Here is a 27,486-nt window from a genome sequence, read left to right on the forward strand (position 1 = left end):
TCCTCTGTGGCAGGCACACTGTGAGCCACATCCATGACCTTTCTCATTTAATCTTGACTGTACTATTGTGATGTTAGCCACAGCACAACCCCAGCTTGTGAATAGGAAAATGAGCCAAAGGCAGCAGTGTTCCTCTGTCATGGATGTGAGGCAGGTAGAATGACCAAGCCCAGCACTGCCCACACAGAGCCTTCTGAACACATGAAAGACACAATTAGCACATAAGCACCCCGTGAATTAAAAATGCAATGAACTTTGCATTGAAACACAGGGCTTAATAATCACTTATTTTCAAACAGAGTTTTATGGCCATCAAAACTGAGAAGTAGTGGAACCACTTCTTTTGGCCTCCTAGCAGGGGGCAGCACATGAACCAAGCACCAAGAGCTCTAGAACATCCTAGTCTGCTTGTGTCCAACAGTGAACCAATTTCAGGAACCACAATGAACACTTATTTATTTGATGATAACATCCACTTTCCCATTGACTGATTCTTGTTGACATGTGGTAAGAACAAATGTCTATGCCTTTGTTTGTGTGAGTTGTGCATGTGTGTGCATGTGTGTGTGTGTGTGTGTGTGTGCATTTCGGTGAGTGGGCATGCATGCATGTAAATATTTTGGTGGCTTTGCCAAACAGAGCTAGAAACTGCACCAAATGACATCTCCAAGGAAACATCTGAGCAAGGGCTTAGAAGGGTTTAGTTGTTGTGTCACATTCCTTTGATTAATGATTTTCTTTTTGCTTTTGAGTGTCAGTCTAATGAACCAACTAGTACAGCTCCAGAGAGCAGGTAATGTATTTTTCAAAAAAAAAAAAAAAAACAGAGGATTTTGTAATTAGATGTGGTTTCTTAATAGATGGAGGTGTCAGATGTCCAAAAGAAACACCGTGTGGGGTATTCATACCCCTGCCCCTGTTAAATGAGGTTATTTACTGATAGATGGCAGTTTTCAAAAGCAACCCGTTCTCATGCAATGGCACACATGTTCATGTAAATGTTTGTTTATTATATCATGTATGTCTTTTGGGATTTTTTTGAGTGTATTATCAACATCAACTGTAATCAGTCACTTGTTGAAAAAGATGGGAGAACCTAATTTATCTCTGATGACACACAGTTGAGAAAATCCTTTCTGTTTAGAATTCAATGAAACTTCTGTATTGGTTTCCTGTGAGGCCAGAAAGGACTCCTGGGATAGAATTTAGAGGAAAACAGTATTTTTTTCCTTAGACCCTTTTCCTAAATACTTTAACTCTTAGAAAAAACACTGGCTAGCCAATGGAAACACTTCTTTGATAAAGGCTAAAGAAATAAGATACAAAACAGCTGGACAGGTTTCTACACACACACACACACACACACACACACACACAAACATGGAAGTAACTTTGAACTACACAGAGAATGTCATTTAAATCCAAACAGATGTGGTTTAATCTTGCTTTTGATCCTCTTGTAGATTTTCCTCAAAATGGCCACATATGCATACACATGATGACTTTCAGATTTTGAGATCTAATTCATCTCTGTTAGAACAGCACCTTGTGCATAGAGCATGTACACCTCAGGTTCTAAGCCTTGGATCAGAGACAGCAGGGTACCAAGGAGCATATATGGTGGACTTTTGGTTTGGTGCAGTAATCCAGTAAGAAACTAAAAAGGGAGGCAATAAGCAAGGGTGCCTACATCATGTCATTTTCAAAACTAGAAAGTCACACTTGTCCCCTATGGTGTCACTAAATTATGGTGGAGCCTAGCTCCTCACACTTAGAAATGCTCCCAAGACAAACTGCATCATGATGCTCTTATAGAACCATGCACAGGGGATTTCTACAGCTGTCTGTGTCTCTGCTCTTTATCATCAAGATTTTCCAATGCCATGGCTGGAGAAGAAACCCCTGGAGCCAGATTCATTCAAAATACAAAATGTCATTGTCAGTCATCCTGGGGAGGGACCTGCTGAAACACACTGATTTTATTTTAAACCTCAAAGTGGTGAGAACAGCCACCTCAGGCCTTACAAGGCAAAGGCTCAGACAGATAAAAACCTTGTAAGGTTCCCTTGTCCTTCTCCCCACTTCCCTACTTGAATGACTCTCATGGTGAACCAGGGAAGCTGTAAATAAAATGTAGATGTCTTGTCTCCAATGGGAGCCCCAGGAAAGAGAACTTGGGAGCGGACAGAGGATGCTGGGTAACTAACACCTAGCACCATCAAAGGACCTGGGGTAAATCCATGGGCAGCCCTGTTCCAACTGGCTCTCACTTCTCAGTGTCTCCTTCTTAGTCAGTGTCATTTCCTACATGGTCATAATATTTGAGAACACTAAAGAGGCCAAAACCAGAGGAGAAGGAAAGAAAGTGCTTCTGTTTGTTGTGTGTGATTGTGTGTGTGTTTGCACACACATGCAAACGTGTGTAGGTGGCATATGGCAGTTGTGAATGGGGGAAGTTAGGTGGATGGTTGTGGCCTTGGTGGATTTGTGCTTGAAGGACTGAGAAAGTGGTCCAATGGCCCCAGTCTAAACACAAAAGCAGAATCCAATTCATCAGTGGTCAGACATTTTCTAGAACTCTACTGGCTCTCCAGCAACACAATTGCTGTGTATTATGTCTTGCCCTGTGAGAAGCCTCCTCTGGGCAACTGTGTAATATGAGGCCATTCCTAGCCACAATCTAATCTACCAAAATCTAATCTACTGCAATCATCTACTATCTACCATGTGAGTGCTTATTATTTCAAAAATGCACTTGTGTTTACATGGCTGGAGTCTCAGAGTCCTCCTCCTAACCCACTTGTGCTGTCTGTCTGGATGTGTTTCCTGGTCTCTGAGGAAGCTTCCCCTGCTCAACCCCACTCCAAAATAAAAGAGGAGACTCCATATCCTGTGTTGTTCTGATTCCCATGACAGGGGCTTCTAGGGTGGTATTCCTTACCAAGCATGATGGTGGCTGCTGGAGGATGGGAAAGGGGGACACTGGTTCCTTGACAGAGCAGTGGGGCAGTTCCTGCAGGCCATGAGGAAATCTAGCCACTCCTGGGGAAGCACTGGGGTGGAGACTGAAGCAGGGCCAGAGTGGAGGACAGCACTGCCTTCCTCAGAGGATGCTTGTGTTCTACACTCAGAGTAGGGGGACTGAAGGACACAGTCCTCTTCTCTGGCTTAAGGAGCAGGAAAAGAATACAGGAGAATGGCAGTGTGACTTTGGAGACTCAGAAGGCAGCTGAGTAAGAGTCAGAAAAGTCACTGGACCAGAGGGCCACACTGCTGGCTTATAGTTCTGAAGCTTTTTAACTGCATACTAGAGACAAGCCGCCTTTGCTTTCCTTACAGACCCAGTGCAAAACAAGAAGATTGGATAGAAAGGCATTATAGATTCTTCAAGCTGGGGAACAACCTGAGCAGGACAGTCTCATGTCACTTCCATGACTCCACAAACACTATTACATTAACTACCTGTGTGGCAGAAAATATAAATGGTAGGGAAGGTGGAGAGGGACACACCAGGCAGAATGAGCACAATTGAAGCCACCATGGCCACTGGGCCTGACATCTATGAGAGCACACCAACCAAGGTGCCTTAGAAAACACAGACTGCTCATCTCACAATGAGGTATGTGGGTAGAAACCAAGCAGGCCAGGGAAATGAGAATGGCAGAAGGAAAGGTGGGCACTATAGGGTATTCAGAGAGAACTCTGGTGAGGGCAAAGAACAAGAGACTGAGTTCCACATTCAGGCAGAGAGAGCAGCAGATGGCTCCTTCTATGAGGAATACCCTGCAGCTCCAGTGTGTTTTGTTTAATAAGAGGTGATGATCCCACTACATGCCAACATGGAATCTGCTTCCCAAACCCAAGAGATTTGGGTAGGGGACAGCTGAGACCACATGTGGCCAGCAGCTCTGCTTGCAACCCCACACATTAGACCAGTCTCTTAATGCCAGTAGCCTACATGGAGACTGCCCAGGGTGGCTGAGCTCTTTTGATTTCTGGGGCCAAGGGAGTAAGAGCCAGACACACTGACAGGACAGAGAGGACCTGCACAATTTTCTGGTGTTTTTTTTTCTAAGTATCCTACCCCAGAGCCTCAGGACAACCTGGAGTGTGATTTTCAGACAGTACTCAAAGAGTGACCAGGGACGCTGCAAAGACAGGGAGCTCAGTGACTGGTACTCCAGGCTGCTCTCCAGGGCACCAGGACCTGTATCTGCCCCACAAGAATTTTGTAAATGAGATTTCTTGGATTTGCACCACATTTCACTAAGAGTGAAAGTGGAGGCTCTCCCTGTGAAGAGTAAACAGAGACATTTGAGAGCAGGGACTTAGCTCAGGTAGGACACTGGTCCAGTATTCACAAAGCCCTTGCTTCTGTCCCTGGCACCCCTACACAAATTGATAAAAATAATAAAATAGAACTTAGAAATTTGCTTTAAATGTAAAGTTTCTGAAAAAGTTCCCAATGGAATTAAAGCCTCCCGGGGCAGCTTTAAAGCTAGATGGTGGGCACAGCATTCTTTGGCATGAAGATACCTCTGTTTTAGGCACTCTAGGCAACTCAGATCCAAGGTTTGGAAGGGTCAAGGGAGCAAGATCACCAGGCAGCCACACCCTTTTCTCTCTCACTTCTGCCCTGATATGATTTTGGGTGTTATGGTTTGGATGTGAGGTGTCTCCCCAAAGTTTCTGTGTTAAAGCAGAAACATTCAGAGGTGAAGTGATTGGACTGTTATAGCTGGAACCTAATCAGTACATCCCAGTTGGAATGGACAGGCTGGGTGGTAGCTGTTGGCAGGAGGGGAATGGCTGAAGGAGTTGGGTCTTCCTGCAGCCTCTTCCCCTCCCTCTCTGTCTCTATGTTTCCTGACCCCATCATAAACTCAGAAGACTTCTTCTCCTGGATCCTTCCCCTATAATATCCTATGGCCTCACTTCAGGCCTGGAAAAATGAAGTCTGCCATCTATGGACTGGGACCTCTGAAACCATGAGCCCCTAAAATACTTCCCCGCCTTTAAGTTGTTCTAATTGCATATTTTGGTCACAGTGATGCAAAAGCCCACTAAAGCACTGGGTATTGCACAGCACATCCATGAAGATGTACACATGTACACACACACAGAGGTTTTTATGCATGGCATGAAGTTTAGTTTTTTGTTTTTTTTTTTCAATGTTTAGTTCTTTAAAATCAAAATTGGGTGAGGAAGGATTACTTCTACTGTGTATACTTCAGAAAGCATAAAATTTTTATACTAACAAAACAAGAAGTATTATTGATTAAGTGGAAAAATAAAACAAACAACCTTAAAAAGATGCGAAAAGCCAGAGTTTGGTGTCTAACCCACAGCTGAGAGGGAGATGATTTCCCCTCGATTTCACTGTTAGTGTCTGTTTAAAAGGGTGTCTAGGGGATATCAAGGTTTTCAGGCATCTCAGGTGGTGCTGGGGTGTGCACCTATAGTCCCCAAAGAGAAATACTGTGGAGTCTTCCAGCCCTTTCTTAATGGCCCAGGGAGCAGTGAACAGTCACTGATCTCTAGTGAGTGTTGGCTTTTTCCTTCTTTTGGTGATGACAATTTCCTTCTTTGGGGAGGGGGTCACATGGTTGCCAGTTAGAATTGCTTCACACAGCCTACTGAGGTCATGGGACAAGCCATCACTGTGGGGCAAGTACTGGCAAGAATGTGCTTCTTAGTGGACTCTGTACTTCCCCTCCTTTTCCTCCTGGGAGTGGTGATGTGGGTGAGCAGTGTGAGCCACATGCATGTGCTGGCAGGAATCTGTGTAGAGAGCCAGAGAGCAGGGAGCAGCAAGAGTAATCTAGGGGCTTCGCACATTTCTAGGAGGGCAGCTACTGACACCCTGAAAAACGTGCCCACCTCTGGAATATTCCAGAATGAGAAGCCTAATTCTTGTCTGTTTCAGCTACTTCTCTTGTTGCTATTGTGTTCCTACTTTCTTTGTTTAGAAATTTATTTATTTATTTGTTTATTTATCTATTTATTTATTCATTCATTCATTCATTTTTTGAGAGAGAGAGAAAGAGAGAATTTTTTTAATATTTATTTTTCAGTTTTCGGTGGACACAACATCTTTATTTTATTTTTATGTGGTGCTGAGGATCAAACCCAATGCCCCATGCATGCCAAGCAAGTGCACTACCACTTGAGCCACATCCCCAGCCCTGGCAATTTATTTTCTACCCTGATTATAACCTGTTGGGTTGATAAGACACTGAAGTTCTACTTGGACCAAGAATGCTGCAGTTTTGCATCCTCTGTGCCTTCCTTGAGTGCACAGGCTGAAGGTCTGGACTGGGGTCTTCACTTCTGGTTCTGCAGCTCTCAGGCCTCTGATCCACATCACCTACCATCCAGCCTCCAGCTTGGCTGTGGCTCTTCTCAGACTACATATTTATATGAACCAATGCTTTGTGCTCTCTCTTTCCTTCTCAACTTCCCTAATTCTTCTCCTCTTTCGTCTTTCACTTTCTTGCCCATCCTCACATGGATTCTGATTATTTGGAGAACACTGACAAATGTGTGAACCACCATGCACATACACATACACAAAATCTGCATGATAAGGTCCTAAGGTCTCAGGGAAATTCACTGTCTCTTGGCCTGAAACTTAATTTATGCCAAAGCTCTATGGTTTGATGGATATTTTTGAGTCCCTGTGAAGTTCCATACTAAAACACAGGGCATCTAATGTAATGAGTTTGTTGGTATGATAAGTCAGTTCCAGGACACATGCAAATATATATGGAGGAAGAAGGTACAAGCCTCAAAGCAAGAGACAGCTGGCACAGAGTCTGAAGCAGCATGATGTGGGCCACTGATAAAAAGATACACTTTATACAGATAAATATAGAAAATAGATATTAAATGTATTAAGATATATCTTATGTATAAATGTGTAAATAAATTATATAATTAGCATAAATATAAAGTATACAAATGAATATGTATTTATCATATAGGTCTACATACACACATTCATATACATACATGCACATGCACACATATTTCTACATACATACATACATATCTATGGTCATTAGACCAGGTTTTGCTTGGTTCCAAGGACACATAAATAAATAAAACAAGCAAAACTAATAACTTACTGGAATGTATAACTTTGGGTTGTGGGAAGACTGGAGACAAAGGAAGGAAGGCTCTGGAACCTTAATTTTACTGATGAAAAGACTCAACTCTCTGACTCCTTCATGGGCACCTAAGCTGGGGTTTTGTTCCCTCAGTTAATGAGAAGTCAGTGGCTCTGACTGGTCACCTGTGGCACTGTGCACACACCCCTGAATCAGGATGCAGCCAGGAGTAGGACAGGAAAAGGACATGAAGAAGTAGGCACCATGGCTGACCCTGGAAAAGCAGGACAGGGAAAGTTCCACAAGCAAAATCTATGGTATGTCTTCTGAAAGTAGGAAAGATAATTCCTGGCTAGGCCAAAGCAATAGCTAATTATCATGATACTAGCTTCCACCTGGGGATTTTCTGGAATTTTTTGGACAAATGATATAGGAGTAATTTTTGAATCTCACATTCTAAGAAATTGAGCTTGGGAAGTGAGAGAAATAGGAAAATGGATTACAGTTTTCCACTGAGAACAAAAGAGTACCATTCCACACAGAGATGTTGCTCCTCAAAAGGACCCAATGGTACAAGAAGAAAGAGACAGCAGGGGGCGCCGACATTCAGAACTGCAGGTCAGTGTCCTGGTTCCAGCCAAGGCAGGAGGGAAGGGACCACCATGCTCACTCTCTTTGGGGTTGTGGGTAGCCCTGGTGACAACATGATAAACACATGTCCATGGCGATGTCTGCTGCTAAGGGTGACATATTACAAAGCCAGCATTATGCTAATCACAAACCACTCTTTCCTCCACTCCATGGTGGTGCTCCAAAAAATAATAGACTCTGAAGCAAAACAAGCTCTTCTCTGGCATTTCTACATGGCATTATGTGCAGAGCTAGTCTTCCTAAAAAATTAGACATTACATTAGTTAAAAACCACCCAGTAATACCTGCAAGCGTGTGCCTATGTTTGTATGTTCAACCCAAGGTACAGCTCTCTGAAGAGTACCAAACATACATATATATCTTACTAATTACACAATTTTATTGTCACTCTCATAACTAGTTAAGCACATGAAGAGTGTCAGAAGCATTTTAACAGCAATTGGTGATTTAGGTGGGTATTTAGGGGGGGGGGTCAATTCTAGTCTTTGTTTCTAAGTCCCTAACATCAATATTAGTATGAAATTTTAAAACTAACAATCATAGGAAGTGGGATCATTCACATAGCAAAGAGGGAGATGCAGAGTAACCTTCCAAACATGGGACGCGTCTTCCCTATTCAGTGCAGGAGACTCTAAGGAAGGAATCCAGGGAAGGCAGGGGAGTTTTGGCAGGGAGAAGTGAGACAGAGACACTGTGTGTTTGTGGGAGGCAGAGCTCTAATAAAGGAAGGAAGGAAGGAAGGAAGGAAGGAAGGAAGGAAGGAAGGAAGGAAGGAAAGAAGGAAGGAAGGAAGAAAAAAAGGAATGAAGAAAGGAATGAAGAAAGGAAGGAAGAAAGGATGAAGGGAAGGAAGGAAGGAAGGAAGGAAGGAAGGAAGGAAAAAAGGAAGGAAGGAAGGAAGGAGAAGGACATGAAGTCTCTCCAGGGAAGAAGGAAACCCTTTAGAAATTCAACTTTTTTTTTCCCTTTGAGTGTTTAGGATTACATAACTGCCCTAACATAGCTCTCTTTTCTTAAATGTAATAATTGGTCATATTAAATAAAAATTTGCCTTGGAGATTACATTTAAAATATGCTAGAAAATTAATCTTATGGACAACATTATATTCTTAGTAGAAGATATTACCTACCAGATTACTGTCATGGATAAGACAGGAGTATTAACAATTATTACACCATACAAGGTATTTTCCCTGAGATATGGCATCGTCATATGCTTGTTCATTCAATTAGTATGTACAGTCTCAAAAAGTGAGGAGGTTCATGGATTTGGTATTTTTGCTTCAAATGTATTTTGTGAAAAATAAACAGAAATAGGTCATAAAGCTTTTTGTTTTATATTATATTATCAATTTATGGTGATGTTATTATTCTATTTAAAGCACAACTATATATAAAAAATAGTGTTTCTTTTTCTTGGTGCCATGTTATCTCCCAAAATTCCTATCCTTTGTGAAAAACAATGATAACTTTGTAGTGCAGAATTAGAATGGATCTATATTTATATTAAAATTCATTGAACATTTTTGATTGTGTATTATAAGCCCATAAACTAACTATTTTACTTAGAGATCTGGATCTTCAAATATACAAGTCTATTTTAACCACAATGAATTAAAGTAACAGTCAAAGAGAAACATAAAATGAGATAAACATCCACAATGAAAAGAGGAGGTGATCTCCAGTGACAAAAGACTTCAAAGAACTTCTGGAAAACAGAAAGTCTGGAAGTAGATAAAGGATGCATTTGAGTTCTAATTAGGGGTCCCCAAGAGGTAGATAAACACCATGACTAGACATCTTGGAAGTCCATAAGTGAGTGTGCTTCAGATCAGCACAATGGAAATAAAGGGAAGGAAGCATGTTTGGGCACACAGAATCTAGGGTTGCAGTCTAATCTCAAAGGAGGCTTCTGCTTACTCAAAGTGAAATTTTGGAGCTGTCTTTCACTCTCATATTTATTTCTACAGGAGACATGGAGTGTGACTTACATGAGTTTCAAACAGTCTTTAGTGTAGGAAGCCTTGAATGGTCATTCCCAGAAAAGCTCTCTTCTACTGATGAAAATATTTTGAAAAGACCATTTTCAGCAATTGTTGGGGAAATGAATCCTTCAGTCTCAATGGTGCCATAAAGCACAGTTCCCTATAATGACACCACAAAAATTCACTTTTCAGTCTAAGTTCTGTACTTAGTTTATGGTACTGGTGAGACTCTATTCCTGAAGAAAACTTATAAGAAGGGAAAATAGTGCAATTAATTACAGTTTTATCATCTGTGTAGATTGAATGTCAAATTAATGATCATCTTGTGTCTCTTCTGCTGTTCATCTTAGATTCCATAAATATATTGATTTTGGTCTCTATAACTTAGCTGATTGAGTGGAACTCATACTCATCCCCATATCAGTTGAGCCCCCTCACCATAATTTTCTCAAGAAACAACTACTGTACTGGTCCGTTTCCAATTCCTGTAGGGCAAGTGAGTACTAAAAAGTAGAGAATTGGATCATCTGTTTTCAAATTGAATCATCTGATTTTTATCTCCATTGAAACATGGAATCAATGTCCTTCTGGTAAGGAGCATGAATTGACCTATGTAGGATTGTAATTTCTCCTCTTGCCTTCTGTTTTCTTAGTACATAGAATTTAAAGTCCTAAGGGGTAGTTTAAATTTTACTTGTAATCTTGTTAGGCATCCTGTTGGAAAAGTGACTACTTAAGTAATTAGGATTTCTAAAACTGGAGGATGAAGACACATGGTTTAAGAAAATATAATTGCCAAGTGGGTTAATTGGAGTGATTGTGAGTGAAGACTCTTCAACTTTGACACTTTGGCTCCTGGATCTATGTAGTCTTATCTCTTGGTAGCACAACCTGATATAATGATGTGAAATTTAAGAAGTATTAGCAACACCATTACATGTTCTAGAATTCTACCCGGCCAGCAGCTTTTTGTTTCTTTTGTAGATGATAATTCAGTGGATACCATGGTCATAGACCAATAGTACTATCTTAATTTTTTTTTTAAGTGCGGTCTGATTCAATTTTAGGCATGATCTATTGGCACTTTATTAGTGCTGCTTGCTTAGCATTTATTGTCTGTGAAAGCAAAATGTAAATAAAATATGTTTGAGTTTTTCTGGCTACAATTATTTCTGTGTTAAAAGAGGTCCACATGTTAATTTATTATAAGAGAATGATGCAAATAATGATGCCATAACAAGAACCTAGAGATAGAACCCTCCTCCTGGCTGGCTGGATATTTGGAAGAAGCATTTGATAGATAAAATGTGGTGATGGAAACCACTATGGTACTCAGTCCTCATTCATCCTGGGCATCATCCAAGGCTGGATAAAAACAAGGAACCAAGTCGTCAACTTGGTTGTCCTCTAGAATGTCCATGATGTATGTGCTTTGGTCTGTGATAGCATGAAATCCCATGATATTTACACTGCATCATCTCTCTCAGAGATCTATCCTGATTACTGTACCCCTCAAATTTTCTAGTCTTCAAAAGTTTCTTCTACACACTTGACCAAGTCTTGATTTCTTCCTCTTAGTTTATGTACCTTCTTACCTGAGATATATTATTTTCCCACATAAAATTAAGGATGAAGTGTGCTGCCAAGTATTCTGCTCTTTGGAAAGAGGTTTTTTTTTTTTTTAATTTTTCAAGGCTAACCCTGAAAGATTACTGTGCAATGGTGTTATTTTATTTCAGTTTACTTCTAAATGAAGCTAACTCATACTTATTTTGATAAAGGTTGGCAAATTTCCTCTTCTATTTGATTCAAAAAAGGGACATTTTTCCAAAGAAAAAATAAATAGGTGTTGTATCACTTCTTTGCTTTGAAATTGATTTGTGTTTTCTGAGAAAGACTATAACATCAGTGACTATCTTCTTGGTTAGTTATTTGCTTAGTGTGACCTCAGGAGAAATGCCAAGGAAGATAGAAAGAAAAATAAGTGGAAGGTATCAATTGATTATACTTCTGTAATTTAAGTAAGGTTTTTTAAAGTACTATATGACTTGCATATCTCTCTGCCTTCCATTTCAAATCAAAATATAAAATTCTTCTTTTTTTATGTATCACCAATAAATTTCTAAAAATAAAATTTACACCTATTTTTTCCAATTCGTTCATAATTTTTCTATTTTCTTGATTACATGAATTTTTATGACTGATACTAACTTGATAATCTGTATCATTTTCTGATTTACAAACACTTATTGATTTGTCTCTTTTTAGTTATAGTTGGCCTCAAGTAACTAAGGGAAAGACCCCTTCCTGTCTGCTCCTCCCAGCCCTGCTCCAGCCTCTCAGCTTCACAGGCCCTCATGCAGGTGGTTGTAAATTCTTCCTGAATTTTTTACTATTTTTCAAGACTTAAAAAAAAACAACTTTAAAAAATACTTTAAAAAGAAAAATGTGCAAGGAGTAAGCAGCAATATATTCTTTCATAGTTAGGCTTTTAAAAAAATTTTTTAACATTTGTCTGTATTTAATGTGGGTCAGCCACTGATACTTCATCAAAATAACAGTTTCTTTGCTGAGTTCAGGTGACCAAGGAATAGCCACACCCTCGGAAAGAAACAAAACACACACACACACACACACACACACACACACCAAAAAAAAAATTGGAAAAAAAAACAAAACTTAGAATTATCTTTAACCTAACTTTTTATATGACGTTTCAGAGCCCCGTAACTTTGTACACAAGATTCTGTGTTTGATTGAATTTTAACTTCTTTTTGTATTTGAAGAGAGTGTGACTATTGAACTTAAAACTTTTTTATTCAAAGCATCTTTGTGGTTTCTGGTGAGGTTAAGTGGGTGAGACGGTGAAAGGAAATTGGGGGATTCTTTTGCATCATAACATGAAGTTTCCCACACAGTCTGCTCTCAGGTGCCAGACTTCAAGTTTTTCTTAAAGTGGTATACTTTGATTATTCTTACTTCCCCTTTACCCATAAGTTTTAACATCATTTTATCAAATTGCACTTATTAAGAATAATTTTAAAAAATATAGTTATAGTTCACTTCACCAGTCTGCACTTATTGCTCATGGTTTCACTCACCTTCTATTCCTGTTTTTGGTGTCTGGAAAACAGACATAGTATTTTCCATATTTTACCCAGTTTCCTACATGTATATACTGGAAAGAAAATCAGGTCTGGTAATATTCTATTTTGATTGAATGTTATAATCAAGAAAATAAAATTTAAATATGCTAAATATATCTCTACAATTTCTCAAGTAGCTATGCTTAAAACAAAGAGAATTTCCTGAAAAGAAAAATCATGGTCAGCTTCAAGAAAGCAAGAATGGAACCCAAGTATTTATCACTAATGATGGATCATAGATGATAAGTACAGAATAACCTCATGATTTAAAGGAAAACTAGTATTCAACCTGGTATTCTAAACTGAAGCAGACTGTCCTTTAATGATAAATTAAAATCGATTTTCATAAATGATAAAATTCTAAAAAGCTGTTTTCTATGCCTCATTTCAAAGAGAGTTACTCAATATAGAAGAAAAATAAAACAAAGGGAGCAGAGTTTGTGGACAAAACAGTGGCTCTAACTACAGAGCTGAAGAAAGTTATGCTGATTCTGCAGTAGACCTTGAAAACAGTTTTGTTAGCATACCTCAGTCCTACTTTTAAAATGATGGTTTAATAAAAATATTAGCTAGTGAGTAGTGTAGTGATTGAATGTATCAAAAGCTAGAATATTGTAGTGGTCTTTTTTCCTCACCACATACACAAAAAAAATCAAAATTAGAAAATACAGAAAAAACAAAGTGATGAAAAAGAAAGTAAAATCCCAATAAACACAAATAATGGAAAGTCAACTTCTGCATATGAAACACAGTAAAATGTGCACTTTTGTAACATTTGATGGGATAGAAGAAAGTAGTATTGATTATTCTTGATGGAAAGAACATCCCTCCATGAGCAGCATTCATGTCCTGATATTGGATGACAGAAAGGCTAATAAATTAGACAAAGAAATCATTCTTACTTCTGGTGTGTGTTTTGCGATAAAAATTATTTTAAAGTCAAATTTGTGAAAATGTTTACTGGTTTTTAATCTTCATAATTTTTTTGTAGACAAAGAATGCAACACATAATTATTTTTAAAAGAGAATAACTAACTGATGAAACATGAACACAGGGACTTGTAAATATTAAATAATAGAGTGGGGTGTAGTGGTCTGTACAGATGCTGATACTCAGAAATAATAAAGTCTCCAATGTAGATTAAGCAGGAAATCACAGAGCACATATCATTATGATAAAATAAATGATGATCAATTAAACACAAAACCTTTTTAATATTTGACTCATTGGCCTTAAAAGAAAGAAGTGACCCTATAAGCTAAATTTGTTTTCCTCCCTCTCTCATTGCAATTGAAAAAAATAATGGGAATCCCTAATACTTTGTGAAGGATCTTCTATGTATATATTTAAAATTATGGTCAATATCAGAAAACTAGTAGTAGTTATTGCTAAATTTAGTTTCCTTTTAGAACTTTACATAATTGCAGATGGAGTGAAGGCTGCTGATTTGGGTGTAAATTTTGGAAACTACTGCTTTATATAGTCCTGGGGATTGAACCCAGGGGTGCTTTATTAATCATATGTCTTCATAATTCTTCAATACTTTTTTGAGACCTGGTCTCAATTACCAAGGCTGGCTTTGAAGTTGTGATCCTTCTGCCTCAGACTCTATGATTTTTGAGATTACAGGTATGTACCACCACATCAAGCCTGGACACTACCTTTTATTTTTTTACATGAATCTAATAATCAAAACTATTTTAAATATTCCTGATTTTTCTTTGTTATAAAATATTCAATACTTTCTTTCCAAATTGGTTTTCACCATCACATTCTTTTTTTCAAAAGGCCGATCTTCATGTTGTGTAGTTATACATTATTTGACCATAAAAATATATACTCAATAGATTGTATTCTGAGTTAGGAAGTCAATTTTATATATGTTTCAAAAAAACAAATTGCCATCAATTTTTCTGGTCATGTTTTTAACAGAAGTACATTTCTCTTAGTCATCATCAAAAAAAAAGTTGGAGTGAATTTAGTAAAGTCAAAAGCTAAGATCCAACAGTTGGCTAGTTTTTTCAATCAGAAGTTAATGATTTGATTGTTTCTTTTCCTGATTGATTTGATGGCTTTTCCTATGATATTTAATAGCTCAATTTAAAAGCACTAGTTTATGTGAAAAGTGGATACTAAAGGAAATAAATATCTGGAACAAATTAATATTACTCAATATGTTACTCATGATTATATACAGCTTCCTCCTACCATTCAGAGATTGCAATTCATAGACCTTTAAATGATTCCCATTCCTCACTATATTTCACTAATCAGCACATGCAAAAATAATTTCTCAACAAATTTATATTAAATACATAGCAATTTAGAGAAAATCAGATATAATTCACACCTGTGAAATGACAACAATATACGAGGCATTTTGTCAAAGAATACTTGGCATATTCAAAGAATATGAAGAATTGTTGCTTTCCTTTATGTGATAGGGCACAATTTATTCTCATGTTGCTTCAAAAAAAACATTGAGAGTTTCCTTATGAAAAAAAAAAGTTGTTATTGTTTAACATGGATTTCACTTGATATTTTTAAATTTTTACCCATTTGAACACTGAGAAGGTATTTGCTGTGGTCAAACACAGTGAGATACTGTTGTAAGATGCATCTCTGAAACATTTGCAATTGTTTTCACTTTATATAATAGCATCATGCACACTCAGCATGAGTAGAGGTTGCAATTTTGGTATCAATACTGGGTTAGGTACATTGAAAATATGTTGAGAAAATTACATCTATAGTGGTGGAATCTTCCAATTCTTTGTTTTCATTTTTCCTGTGGTGCTTCTGCTATTGATATTAGTATGTTAACTCTAATTCCAATTGTCCATACAGTTTCTTAAAACATAAGACTCTTAGAATTGAGGAAATCACATATAGCATGTTTGTTTCATAAACTGATATAAGATTCAATGAAAGACTTCAGCATTATCAATGCACATTTTATCAAAATTCCATTAAGTCACAATGGGAGATACAGTATTAAAATTTTATATAGCTAAAGATTTTTTAACAATGAATAATAGGCACCCTAAGCAAGTATGTAGTTTCAAGTATTTATTTACTTCATTCATTCATAATATAATAGTTGATAAAAAAAACACACACATCAGAGTGTCTGTTTTTGAAAAAATTGTTTGGTGAATTACTAACAATGCAGCAGGCAATTTTTATTTATTATTGTTTCATCATACCCACATAGTAAGATTATTATAATATTCAAACATGAAAGAACACATATCATATTGTACAGATTATATAAATTCTCTTATTATTTCTTCATCCTTTTCAAAAATATTTATCAGGAATTTACCATATGCTAATTAGAACTAAGTTCATGCTAATTATTTCAGATATTTAAAAAAAAAAAAACAAAAAACTGCAAGACCTCATTTGAAAAGGGCAATATAGATTTCAGAAGTAACTACTGTTTCTCTAGTGAATAATGTATATAGAAATCTGCTAAGGTCTTGGGGTATGCAAATATATTTGGGATGCATCAGAGAGTGCATATGAAAAAAACATACTATTTATCATGTTATATAAATGAAGTGAAATATCATACTAAAAGGATAAAAAGATTAACTTTTGGGGAAAAAAAGGAAAAGGGTGCACTAGTATTTGAAATAAGATAATAATAATTTTTAATGTAATTAGTTGTTTCTGGGTCTCATTTCACTCTTTACTTTAATTATTTATCCATTTTGTTAAGTACCCCTATTGGTGTTATTGGAAAATATTGGCATTCAGTGAATAATGCCTCCAATTTTCTGTTCTGCAATATTAAAGAACTATTTTGGATTTATTGCAATTAATAGTTTTGTTTAAAGGTAACAGTAGGTTTTCAATGTAGAAATTACTAAGATAAATTTGGGTGTTCTCAAAAAGCCTATAACAACCATATTTGATGAACTTTGTGTCATAGTGTATAAGAAAAGTTGCTTCCCTACCCCAAATCAGACATCATTGGAATAACCTTGTGTAGTATCAGCATATACAAATTTAGATGAGAACAGTTTCATCTTTTCTTTTTTTACTTCCCACCTACAACGTGGCTTATTTTTTATAAGCAAATTTTTATGCTTGTTAAACCTCTCACATATCTCAGAATTCACTAGGAGGGATCCATGACAATCTAGGAAAAAAAACATGTGAGATAGATTAATACATGAAGAAGATAAAGAAAATATCTTTATCAAGAGATGTTGCAGCAACTATTAGAAAGCTAAAAGTTGAAATTGAAAGAAAGATAATACCCCCAAGAATTACTAAGAATTATGTAGTCTTCGGAAGTAGATATTTTAAGTAGGAAGCTCTTAAGACTGATGTCCACTGCATCTTTCATATGAATATTTGCTGGTTTTGCGGGCCACCACATTTTAGCCAGTACACTTTTGGCTTGATATAGCATATTCAGAAAGCCCACCATTATCTTTATAAACCTAGGCATGGTTTACTATACATCCATTGAGTTTTTGCACAGACTTTTCCCTTCTTTTGATATACCTAGCCCATTAGTCTGGTCACATTCAAATTTATTCAATCTTCAAGAATAGTTTAATTGAATTTCCTATTGTCTTTAAAAAAAAATCTCCATCTAAAATAATTTCCATATTCTAAAGCATTTAATTGTAATATCTAGAATCTTTATTAGTACTAAAAAATGACATAGAATGTCTCATTTTTACCATTATCTTCCTCATATTACTTTCAGTATAAATTGAGTATGTCCCTCAAATGCTCATGTGTTGGAAACTTAGTTTCCCAAGGGAGAGAGTTGGAAAATAGTAAAATGTTTAAGAAGTGAGTTCTAGTAGATTGTGGTTCGATCATTGGGGGAGAGAAAGGGTTAATGAAATTTTCATGGGACACAAGATAGTTCCTATTAAAGCAGATTGTTACAAAAAGAGCAGTCTTCTTACTGGATTTTTCTGACTTCCTGTCTCCTTATATTCTTTCTCTCTACTTCTCAAATGAGCCCTCACCACAATGTGTAATGCAGGTGAAGGGGCTGTCACAGGAGCTGAGAAGACTCTGGTACAATACACTTAAATCTTCAGAACTATGTACTCAAAAAATATTTTATTTATTTATTTATTTTTAATTTATTTATTTGTTGTAGTTGGACACAATACCTTTATTTTATCTATTTATTTATTTTTATGTGGTGCTGAGGATTGAACCCAGCTCCTTGCATGTGCTAGGTGAGCACTCTACCACTAAGGCAAAACCCCAGCCCCTGAGAAAACATTTTTATGCATTTATATCTCTTTTTATACATTGGCCTGGTTCTGGTACTTTTCTATAGCATTATAAAACAGACTAAAACAACAAGATAAAATGACTTTGATTCTAAGGTCTCTTACTATGAGAGTGAGTAGAACATCTAAGATTACATTTGAAAAGCCCTGGTACAGTTTAGAAGGTAATGGCTTAGCATTTATGATTCTTATTTTTTTATATTTCAAAGGTGATATCTTATATTCCTTATATTCCTCACAGTGCTTAGGTTAATGTATTGTCATTTACTTTGAAACTCAACTATGTGGAATTGATTCTGTTTAGTAAATCAAAAGCAAGAGTGGCTCCTTAAAATATAGCAAAGACTCTATGAAAATGTTTTGATTTTTAATGGGAAGAAATGCTACTGATCAGAGGGAATTTGAATACATGGCTACATCTTGATGATACCCATTAATCAGAAATGGTCTGAACTGACTAGATCAAAACCATTAGAATACCATGAATAAAGAGGCAGATAAAAAATAGGTTTGTCTTGCACCTTTTGAGTCTCCCATTAGAGTACAAATTATAGTATTTTGTCCAGGAAAAGGACTCAAAATCAAGTAGCTGCATTTTAAGCCTTGTGTATTCACACAAGTCACTATCAATCATAATACCGTTGTAGGTAGAAAAGTGTACATCTTCACAAGCAGAAAAACCAAATACAAAAAAGTGCAATTTGCCTTATGCAAAAAAAGACCTCTTCATTTATGTCATGCTTCTTTTAGCTCTCAGGTTACATATCTTTGGGCTCAAGTTATTCAACAAGAAGAAAGTGGATTTGTTTTATGTTAGGTCAGTTAAGAACACATATAATTAGAATGTAAAGATATTTTGATTTGCGGTTCAGTTGTTTCAAGTATGACAGCTTGCCCAGAAAAACAATGCAGGAAATATTGTCCTCCACTTCACCCAAATTGTATGGAAAAATTATTATTTTTTAAATTAAAAGTGGAACCCAGATGCAATCTACAGCAGATATTGAAAGTTCATGATGAGACACCAAACTGCAGTGTTTTTCTCATTTTTGTTATCATTAATTGCTGTGGAATTTGATTTGAATGTTTGAAATATAAAAAGTATATTTAAAAATAAACATAAAATATTCTTTTGTATTTTAAGGCTCATAGCCTGAAGTCATAATACACAGTATAATTACCTCATATTTTTCTAATGCAATCCCAAGATAAAGCAGTTGGGTTGTATTTTTCATTAAAAACTTATTTTTACTAAATAAAATTATGTTGTTCCATGTATCATACTTTTCTATGCAGTATATGTTTCACCTTAAAATTATAGAAGTGAATGCTTTGATGGGGTTGCCAAAAGGTTTATATTATCTTGTCCTGGTGAGTATTGTGGCAGAATATATGGAGGATGAACCAGAAGATTTCTGAAATTGTGTATTGTTGTGGCTAGGAACTGTTGAAAAGTACACCATTGTTATTAATAAAAAAAGACTGACTAAAAACAGCAATGTTCTTTAAGCTATACATAAGTGAACAAATTCTTTGTTAAGCAAAAATGTCTGGTGCAGCCAGAGATAGCTGAAATACATTATATTGAGACTTTGGAAATCTCAGTTCTATTTTTTACCTCTAACTAGTAACTTTTTCCAGCTCAATAAATCTCTCTATATTTTTTTCTTGATTTTAAAACCAGAGGGACAATACTTGTCTTTTTTAACTTTCTGGATTTTTTCCCAATTTGACTGAAATAAGACATGCAGAATTTTTTTGGAATGTATTGCAAAGCATACAAATGGAAGTGAATAATCTTTGTGACTCTTTTTCTTTCAAATGCTGTTCTAGCTCAAAGTGGGTAACTTATCTTTATTCAATTACCTCTAACTGATAATATGTCCATTTTCCTCCTAGCATTTGGAAGTCACAGTTCATCCATTATTGGTCTCTTGCTTAAGTCTTTACAAATTTTTATTTGTATATAGTTGTGTGTTGATCCATTTGATTTTTTTCTCATTTAGTGTAGTTTCATGTATAATTAAATTGGAATAAATATGTCTATATTGGTGTGTGTACAATATCCTCAGACCTTGTTATTAGTCATATATTCTTGTAAACTCAGTTCTTCATGAATTATATGTAATATTAATAAAATTGTGAATGATATTCAATACAATTTTTGTATGGATTCCATGTATAAGAAGCCTTTGCCCTATTTTAGGTGGTAAGCCAAAATTTAATGATAAGAAACTTAATCTTTACATACAACATTATCAGTTTACCTCTTACTAATTGGTCCACAGAAAATAAGACTATGAAACATAGCTCATTGATTATTTTGTCATAAGAATAAGGCCTCACTCAACCTTGACTCCAGATCCTTTTCTCTGATTCCTGCCCTGAAATAATACAACCTATAAAAGAACAGTGATGTCAGAATTTACTAATGTTCATTAAAACACTTATCATTGACCTCATTCACAGAAAAATGAAATGTTTCCAATGAGGCTGATGTCTAGAAGGTCATTAAGCACACACAAGAGAGATAAAGCTTTTCTCTATTTCAAGAGCTACCTTTAAGTTTGTGGAAATTCAGTCTATTTAAATCACTAGGAAATGTTAAAATGTTAAAATTTGTAATTCAAGACATGAAAATCTGGAGCTTATTTTCCTATATCTATGTCCTTCTTATAACTCTTACTTTCAACATAAATAAAAACAGAAAAAAATATAATGACCTGGCTCATGCAAATTATATTCCCCTTTAAGTTTGATTAAAATGTGTAAAAGAAATAAGAGACGCTAGAATATTATTTACTCAATAGTATGTTTTACTGTTACATACAACATTTAGTCAAGTGGAACACTGTGATGTCTGTCATTTAACAACAGGATGAAATACATGAGTGTTAACACATAAACAAATATTCAGTTATAAGGACATATTGAATAAATAAGGTAAATATATGTAAAAAAAAATGTACTATAAATTGGGCAGGATGGTCCATGCTTGTAATCAAAGCAAATTGGAAAACTGATTAGTTTCAGAAGTATAAATTCAGCCTCAGCAACTTAGTGTGGTTTCAAGCAACTTAGCAGGACAGTCTCATAAATTGAAAAAGTGGGAAGAGGGCTTAGGAATGTGGTTCAGTGTTTAAAAATCCTTAAATACAAACTAAAATACCAAAAAAAAAATACAGTTTAAATGTTATAATTCAGTGTTAAACATCAAAAAATAGATTTAATATAATTCTTTTCTCCAGTATTCAAAATAAAAATAGTAATTTTTTGATTTAGAAAAAAAATTATATGCTTTCAAAGATGAGGTTTCTGTACTATGCATGTATGATATTTATGACTGATATTTCTATCAAATAACTTGATAATGCTTAAAAATCTAAACAAAAGTTAAAGACAACTACTTATTTTCTATTTTTAAATGAGTAATGTCTTTTACTGATCCTCATAGACATCAAGGTGTAATATATAGATAATGACTTTACTATACACTCACATTTGTCAAATTGTTCATTATAAATGATTCATTTTTTTATAAGGCATACATTTTGGACAAAATCTGTTCAATGTTCACCACTGGTATGAGTTTTCAGATGTTCAATTAATTTAAAATTTGAATAAGTTTTCAAAATATTATTTAACTTTTTAGGGTTTCTGGGCACAATGAATTCTCCAAAAATCAGTAGTGTTTAAGAAACATGTGGTTATGAATTTTATTTCCCTTTGTATTCTCTCTAACCAGTATGTATCCACAGGTGCTGAGTATTGGTGAATAAATTTTAGAGGTATTGCTACATTGTCAATTTTCTCATTTCAAAACTTTGTCTCTTCTATGGTTATTTTGGTGAGGATTAAATATTGACTCTTTCTTAGAGGAATGTTATGAGGGTCTCATTTGTAAAGCTTCTCTCCAGTGTATTTTCTATGATGTCTAGTAACATATGATATATAATTTAAAATGTTTCTACATTCTCTACATTTATGTCTTCATTCCAGAATAAATAGCTTAGTGGTGAAAAAGAATTGATTTCTTATTAAAAGCTTTGCTACATTATTTTCATTTGTAGGGGTTCTTTTTTGTATAAATTCTGCTGTTAATAAGGTTTAGTTTTTCTTTAAAAGTATTATCACTTTATTTATATTTCACATTCACCAGGGTGTCTTCTGCTGTGGTGAATAAAGTCTTATTTTTTATTAAAAGTTTTGTCACTTATTCACATTTGTAGGGTTATTCTCCAGTGTGAATTCCGTTGTAGCAAATAATGGTTGATATTTGAGTAAAAACTTTGTCACATACTTTGCATTTGTTAGGTTCTCTCAAGTGTGAGTTCTGCTGTGACAAATAAGGTATGATTTTCGACTGTAAGTTTTGCCACATTCTTTACATTTTTAGGGCTTCTCTCCAGTGTGAGTTCTGCTGTGCCTCAAAAGGTCTGTTTTTTTACTAAAAGCTTTGCCACATTCTTTACATTTGTAGGGCTTCTCTCCAGTGTGAGTTCTGCTGTGCCTAAAAAGGTCTGTTTTTTTACTAAAAGCTTTGCCACATTCTTTACATTTGTAGGGCTTCTCTCCAGTGTGAGTTCTGCTGTGGCCAATAAGGTGTGATTTTTGACTGAAAGCTTTGCCACAATCTTTACATTTGTAGGGCTTCTCTCCAGTGTGTGTTCTGCTGTGGCAAATAAGGCCTACTTTTTGACTGAAACCTCTGCCACATTCTTTACATTTGTAGGGCTTCTCTCCAGTGTGGGTTCTGCTGTGCCTAAAAAGGTCTGGTTTTTGACTAAAAGCTTTGCCACATTCTTTACATATGTAGGGCTTCTCCCCAGTGTGAGTTCTGCTGTGGCCAATAAGGTGTGATTTTTGACTGAAAGCTTTGCCACATTCTTTACATTTGTAGGGCTTCTCTCCAGTGTGAGTTCTTCTGTGGCCAATAAGGTGTGATTTTTGACTGAAAGCTTTGCCACAATTTTTACATTTGTAGGGCTTCTCTCCAGTGTGTGTTCTGCTGTGGCGAATAAGGCCTATTTTTTGACTGAAAGCTCTGCCACATTCTTTACATTTGTAGGGCTTCTCTCCAGTGTGAGTTCTGCTATGCCTAAAAAGGTCTGGTTTTTGACTAAAAGCTTTGCCACATTCTTTACATTTGTAGGGTTTCTCCCCAGTGTGAGTTCTGCTGTGGCCAATAAGGTGTGATTTTTGACTGAAAGCTTTGCCACAGTCTTTACATTTGTAGGGCTTCTCTCCAGTGTGTGTTCTGCTGTGGCCAATAAGGTGTGATATTTGACTGAAAGCTTTGCCACATTCTTTACATTTGTAGGGCTTCTCTCCAGTGTGAGTTCTTCCGTGGTTAAAAAGGTGTGATTTTAGACTGAAAGCTTTGCCACAATCTTTACATTGGTAGGGCTTCTCTCCAGTGTGTGTTCTTCTATGGCAAATAAGGAGTGATTTTTGACTGAAAGCTTTGCCACAATCTTTACATTTGTAGGGCTTCTCTCCAGTGTGAGTTCTGCTGTGGCCAATAAGGTGTGATTTTTGACTGAAAGCTTTGCCACATTCTTTACATTTGTAGGGCTTCTCTCCAGTGTGAGTTCCTCTGTGGCCAATAAGGTGTGATTTTTGACTGAAAGCTTTGCCACAATCTTTACATTTGTAGGGCTTCTCTCCATTGTGTGTTCTTCTGTGTGGAATAAGGTGTGATTTTTGACTGAAAGCTTTGCCACAATCTTTACATTTGTAGGGCTTCTCTCCAATGTGGGTTCTTCTGTGGTAAATAAGACCTATGTTTTTACTAAAAGCTTTGCTACATTGTTTACATTTGTAGGGTTTCTCTCCACTATGAATTCTCTGGTGGTGAACAAGGTCTGAATATTTATATGATTTCTGGTGTTCACTCTCACTCGTAGTTTTCCATATTTTCTTTTGTTGTAAATTGTCAAGATTACAACTTCTATATTTTCCACTTATCCCTTTGTAAAATATATGTTTTATGCCCTTTTCTGGTAAATATTCTTGGGTATCTTGAGGAGTCATGGCTGACAAAAACAAAAATTAAAAATAACAATACTTACTAGAGTGGGATAAATATGCTTTGCATACATAATATAAAATTAATATAAAATAAGTACATCAGGAGCGTAGCAGATTAGTATATTCAAAGTCATCATAAATTCAAAAATATATTAGTTCATTAAAAATGTACAGACACAATTACCTTGAGAATATTACCCAAATTCTTTTAGATACCACAATATCCAAGAGGAGTACATAATTAAGAAGAGTACTATAATAAAGAGAAGGAAAGTATGTTACTTTTGTCATTCACAGCCTTTTGTCCTCCATAAGATAGCATTACATATTTAGGAATGTCTACCAGCTACCTTCACTCTCAGTAGAATAAGAGAAATGTAAAACATATACAAACATTTGTGGCTTTTTCAAAGAGTGTCCAAAAACTGTTTTTTGTCTACCATGACATAGAGATGTGAAAATAACTAGTAGATTTTGAGTGATAATACCACAAATAGTCAACAAGGGTAAAGAGGCTATGGACTCTTAACAAGAAATATGAACAAAAAATTTACTAAGAAATATACACATATATGTCTCTAAAATTTTCCATAAAAACATTTTAAAAGACTATAAAAGCCTTGCATAGCCTATGCCATAATACTTGGCTGAAGTCAACACATGACATCAAAGTATAAAAAATTGATTTTCATATTTTTAAATTCATGTGATATGACAAACTTTTCACTGACAAGTACAACTTTGTTTATTTACTAAATATATCATGGTATTTTATACTATATATAAAAGGTAAAATGACTAAACAGAATGGATTAACACAGTCATTATTTAATATAAAGATCAGTTTTGTTCTTGTAAGGTATTGTATTTCTTCTACTAGCATTTATGAAGAACATAGTACACTCACCATTTGGTAAAACAAAACTCTTGAACCTCTTATGCTCAATAAAAAGAAAACCTGGAGACTTTGACTATAATATCAACCCTACACCAAACACAGTACCTGGTGAGCACAATTTTACTCACTAAATTTCTGACTTTTACATGTGAATCAAATGCTCCTGTAACTTAATCTCTGCCTGCCACATTTCACTTAATGCAAAGTCCTGCATGTATTTCTTAAAACACTTTATGAGACAAAATATTTTCATAACTACATAATAATAGTATATAAGTGTGATATTTTTACTCATTTGATCATTGATGGGCACATAAATTGAGTCCCTAGCTTTAATACTAATAACAATGCTTGAACTAATCACAAAAGCAGAGGAATTCCTTCAATTTTCTGATTTAATTGTTCATGGATACATATTTAGTGCTAGCATTTCTGGATCTTTAGGTTATCCAACTTTTAATTTTTCATGTGTGGTGCTTGAGATTAACCCCAAAATTCTGTATCACTGAACTACAACAAAAGTTAATTTTTTTAATTGTTTGAGTCATGCTGTTTCTAAATTTCTGTGACTTCCCTCAAACATGAAGTACTTTTGCATGGCCTCTCAATTAGCAAATATTACAAGGATGCAGCACTGTTTTGCGTATTTTTATTTATTTAAATGTTTTTATACTTTTTTCCCCAAAATTGACTATATAATATACTGTTGGCTTCTTTAATGAACAAATAAAAAATAGTACAGCAAATATAAAAAAAGAGTAGCATGGCTTAATCCAAGTAACAGAAGAAAAAAAAAACATTAAGAACAGAATATTAGCATACTGACAGTTTTGAATTACTCAAAGAACACTAAATAACTATTTAAAGAAAGTTTAGAGAGAAAAATTGAGACAAAAATATATTAAAATACTTAGGCACAATTGTGTATGTGAATAATTCCTTAAGAATAAATGACAGGGGGATTCCTAGTGTACAAAGCTGAAATTCTACCAATATGAGAGAGGCTTATCAAGCAGGACCAAGGTTAAGACAAGTCAAAGCAACTTGTGAAACACTGTAAAAATTAAAATCCTATAGGGAAGTGTGAAAAGAATCCAAGCCTGCCACAAAAAAAAGCAATAATCCAGAAATTAAATCATTAACAAAATAGAAAAATAAGAAATATAGAAAGCAACTTACAAAGTAGAAGTATAATGAGCTATTCACTTCAAAATATTTATGATTATTAATGCATTATTGTAAGTCACAAAACAAAAGAAAAAAATTGACTAATAGAATTGAATCTAAAAAAAATCTGCCAAGTCTGTTACAGCAGAGAGCATGGAAAGAAACCAAGCATGATCTGCTCCTAGAGGCCCTATTTATTTAAAGATGGATAATGCTCCTGCCTTTACATCTCATCCTTTTGCACAATTTTTCATCAGTGAGATATAGTTTTAAGTAATGAAATTTCTCATAAACCTTTTGGACAAGCTTTCGTTGGGTGAGCAAATTGTATCCTAATACTTGCCTTTTAACACAGAGACAAAAAAAAAAAAAACAGATCTAGCCTCTCTCATATTTATATGCATTAAATATTGTTTTATTTACAGTTAATGTGCTCAATATACAACATAAAGTTAATACTCAAATTTGGTCATCTGCATTGAATAGACATTTTATTCTCAAACAGCCATTACCAAAAAAAAAGTATGTAATATATAAGATTCCACCTGACCAGCATGACAAGATCCTATGCCTCTAATCACTGGGGGAAAAGCATGGACTGCTACACTTATGCCAACATGTCCTGTTTGGACTCTAGCTTGATGTATGAAATATAACAATTATAAATGTACATCAGAGACTTCACAAGCTGATTCAAAAGTTTCATTTAACCCTGGAAGAGAAGAGTCCCTACAAAGAAGAGAATAATCTTTCTCCTAAAAAGGGGAGAAACATTAAAAGAGGAAACCAAGATGCTATAATTCCAGTTACTTGGGGGGATATAAAACCATTAGCAGCCTCAGCTCAAAACGTGTTGGCTCAAATAGGTTAGAATGTAGTCTGGACTAGCTCTTCAAAACCACTTACAAAACTACTATGAAACTCACCTATCCTATGATAAAAAGTATTAGCCATGTCTCCATGGCCATTAATATGCTTAATGAAAAACAAAAACAACATTGTCAAGCCATACTTGACATTCATGCTGCAATTGTCTGGTATTGTTACATCATAATGGATATCAGAAGTTTAATAACATGTGTTCCTTCAATTTAAATGATAATAGTAATTTTATTTCAAAAGAGTTACATTACCTTAAAGATATCATTAATAAGGTCCAACAAGATAACTGATGTATAGACTTGTTGGATTGGATAATTTCATGTTTACTCAATTTGATCTGGGTC

At 35.3% G+C, this 27,486-nt stretch overlaps 1 protein-coding gene across 1 annotated transcript; it reads right to left on the reverse strand.

The window, feature by feature from the left end:
• Positions 1–2,937: 2,937 nt before the first annotated feature.
• LOC143405722 (uncharacterized) lies at positions 2,938–27,283 on the reverse strand. Its single transcript, XM_077110153.1, has 5 exons — positions 27,187–27,283; positions 22,978–24,029; positions 22,638–22,809; positions 4,085–4,291; positions 2,938–3,167 (listed from the first exon to the last, which is right to left on the reverse strand). The coding sequence occupies exons 1-5, from the start codon at positions 27,281–27,283 to the stop codon at positions 2,938–2,940; spliced, it is 1,758 nt and encodes a 585-aa protein (XP_076966268.1).
• Positions 27,284–27,486: the final 203 nt, after the last annotated feature.

This window comes from Callospermophilus lateralis, chromosome 8 (assembly GCF_048772815.1).
Source record: "Callospermophilus lateralis isolate mCalLat2 chromosome 8, mCalLat2.hap1, whole genome shotgun sequence".
Classification (NCBI taxonomy): domain Eukaryota; kingdom Metazoa; phylum Chordata; class Mammalia; order Rodentia; family Sciuridae; genus Callospermophilus; species Callospermophilus lateralis.

Coding starts and splice junctions, on each gene's coding strand:
- LOC143405722 (XM_077110153.1), bottom strand. CDS start 27,283: ATGAATGTCAAGTATGGCTTGACAATGTTGTTTTTGTTTTTCATTAAG. Junction 22,810..22,977: donor ACACTGGGGAGAAGCCCTAC/ATATGTAAAGAA, acceptor GAGAAGCCCTAC/AAATGTAAAGATTGTGGCAA. Junction 4,292..22,637: donor TGGAGAGAAGCCCTACAAAT/GTAAAGAATGTG, acceptor TACTCTTCACAG/GGAGAGCCTCCACTTTCACT.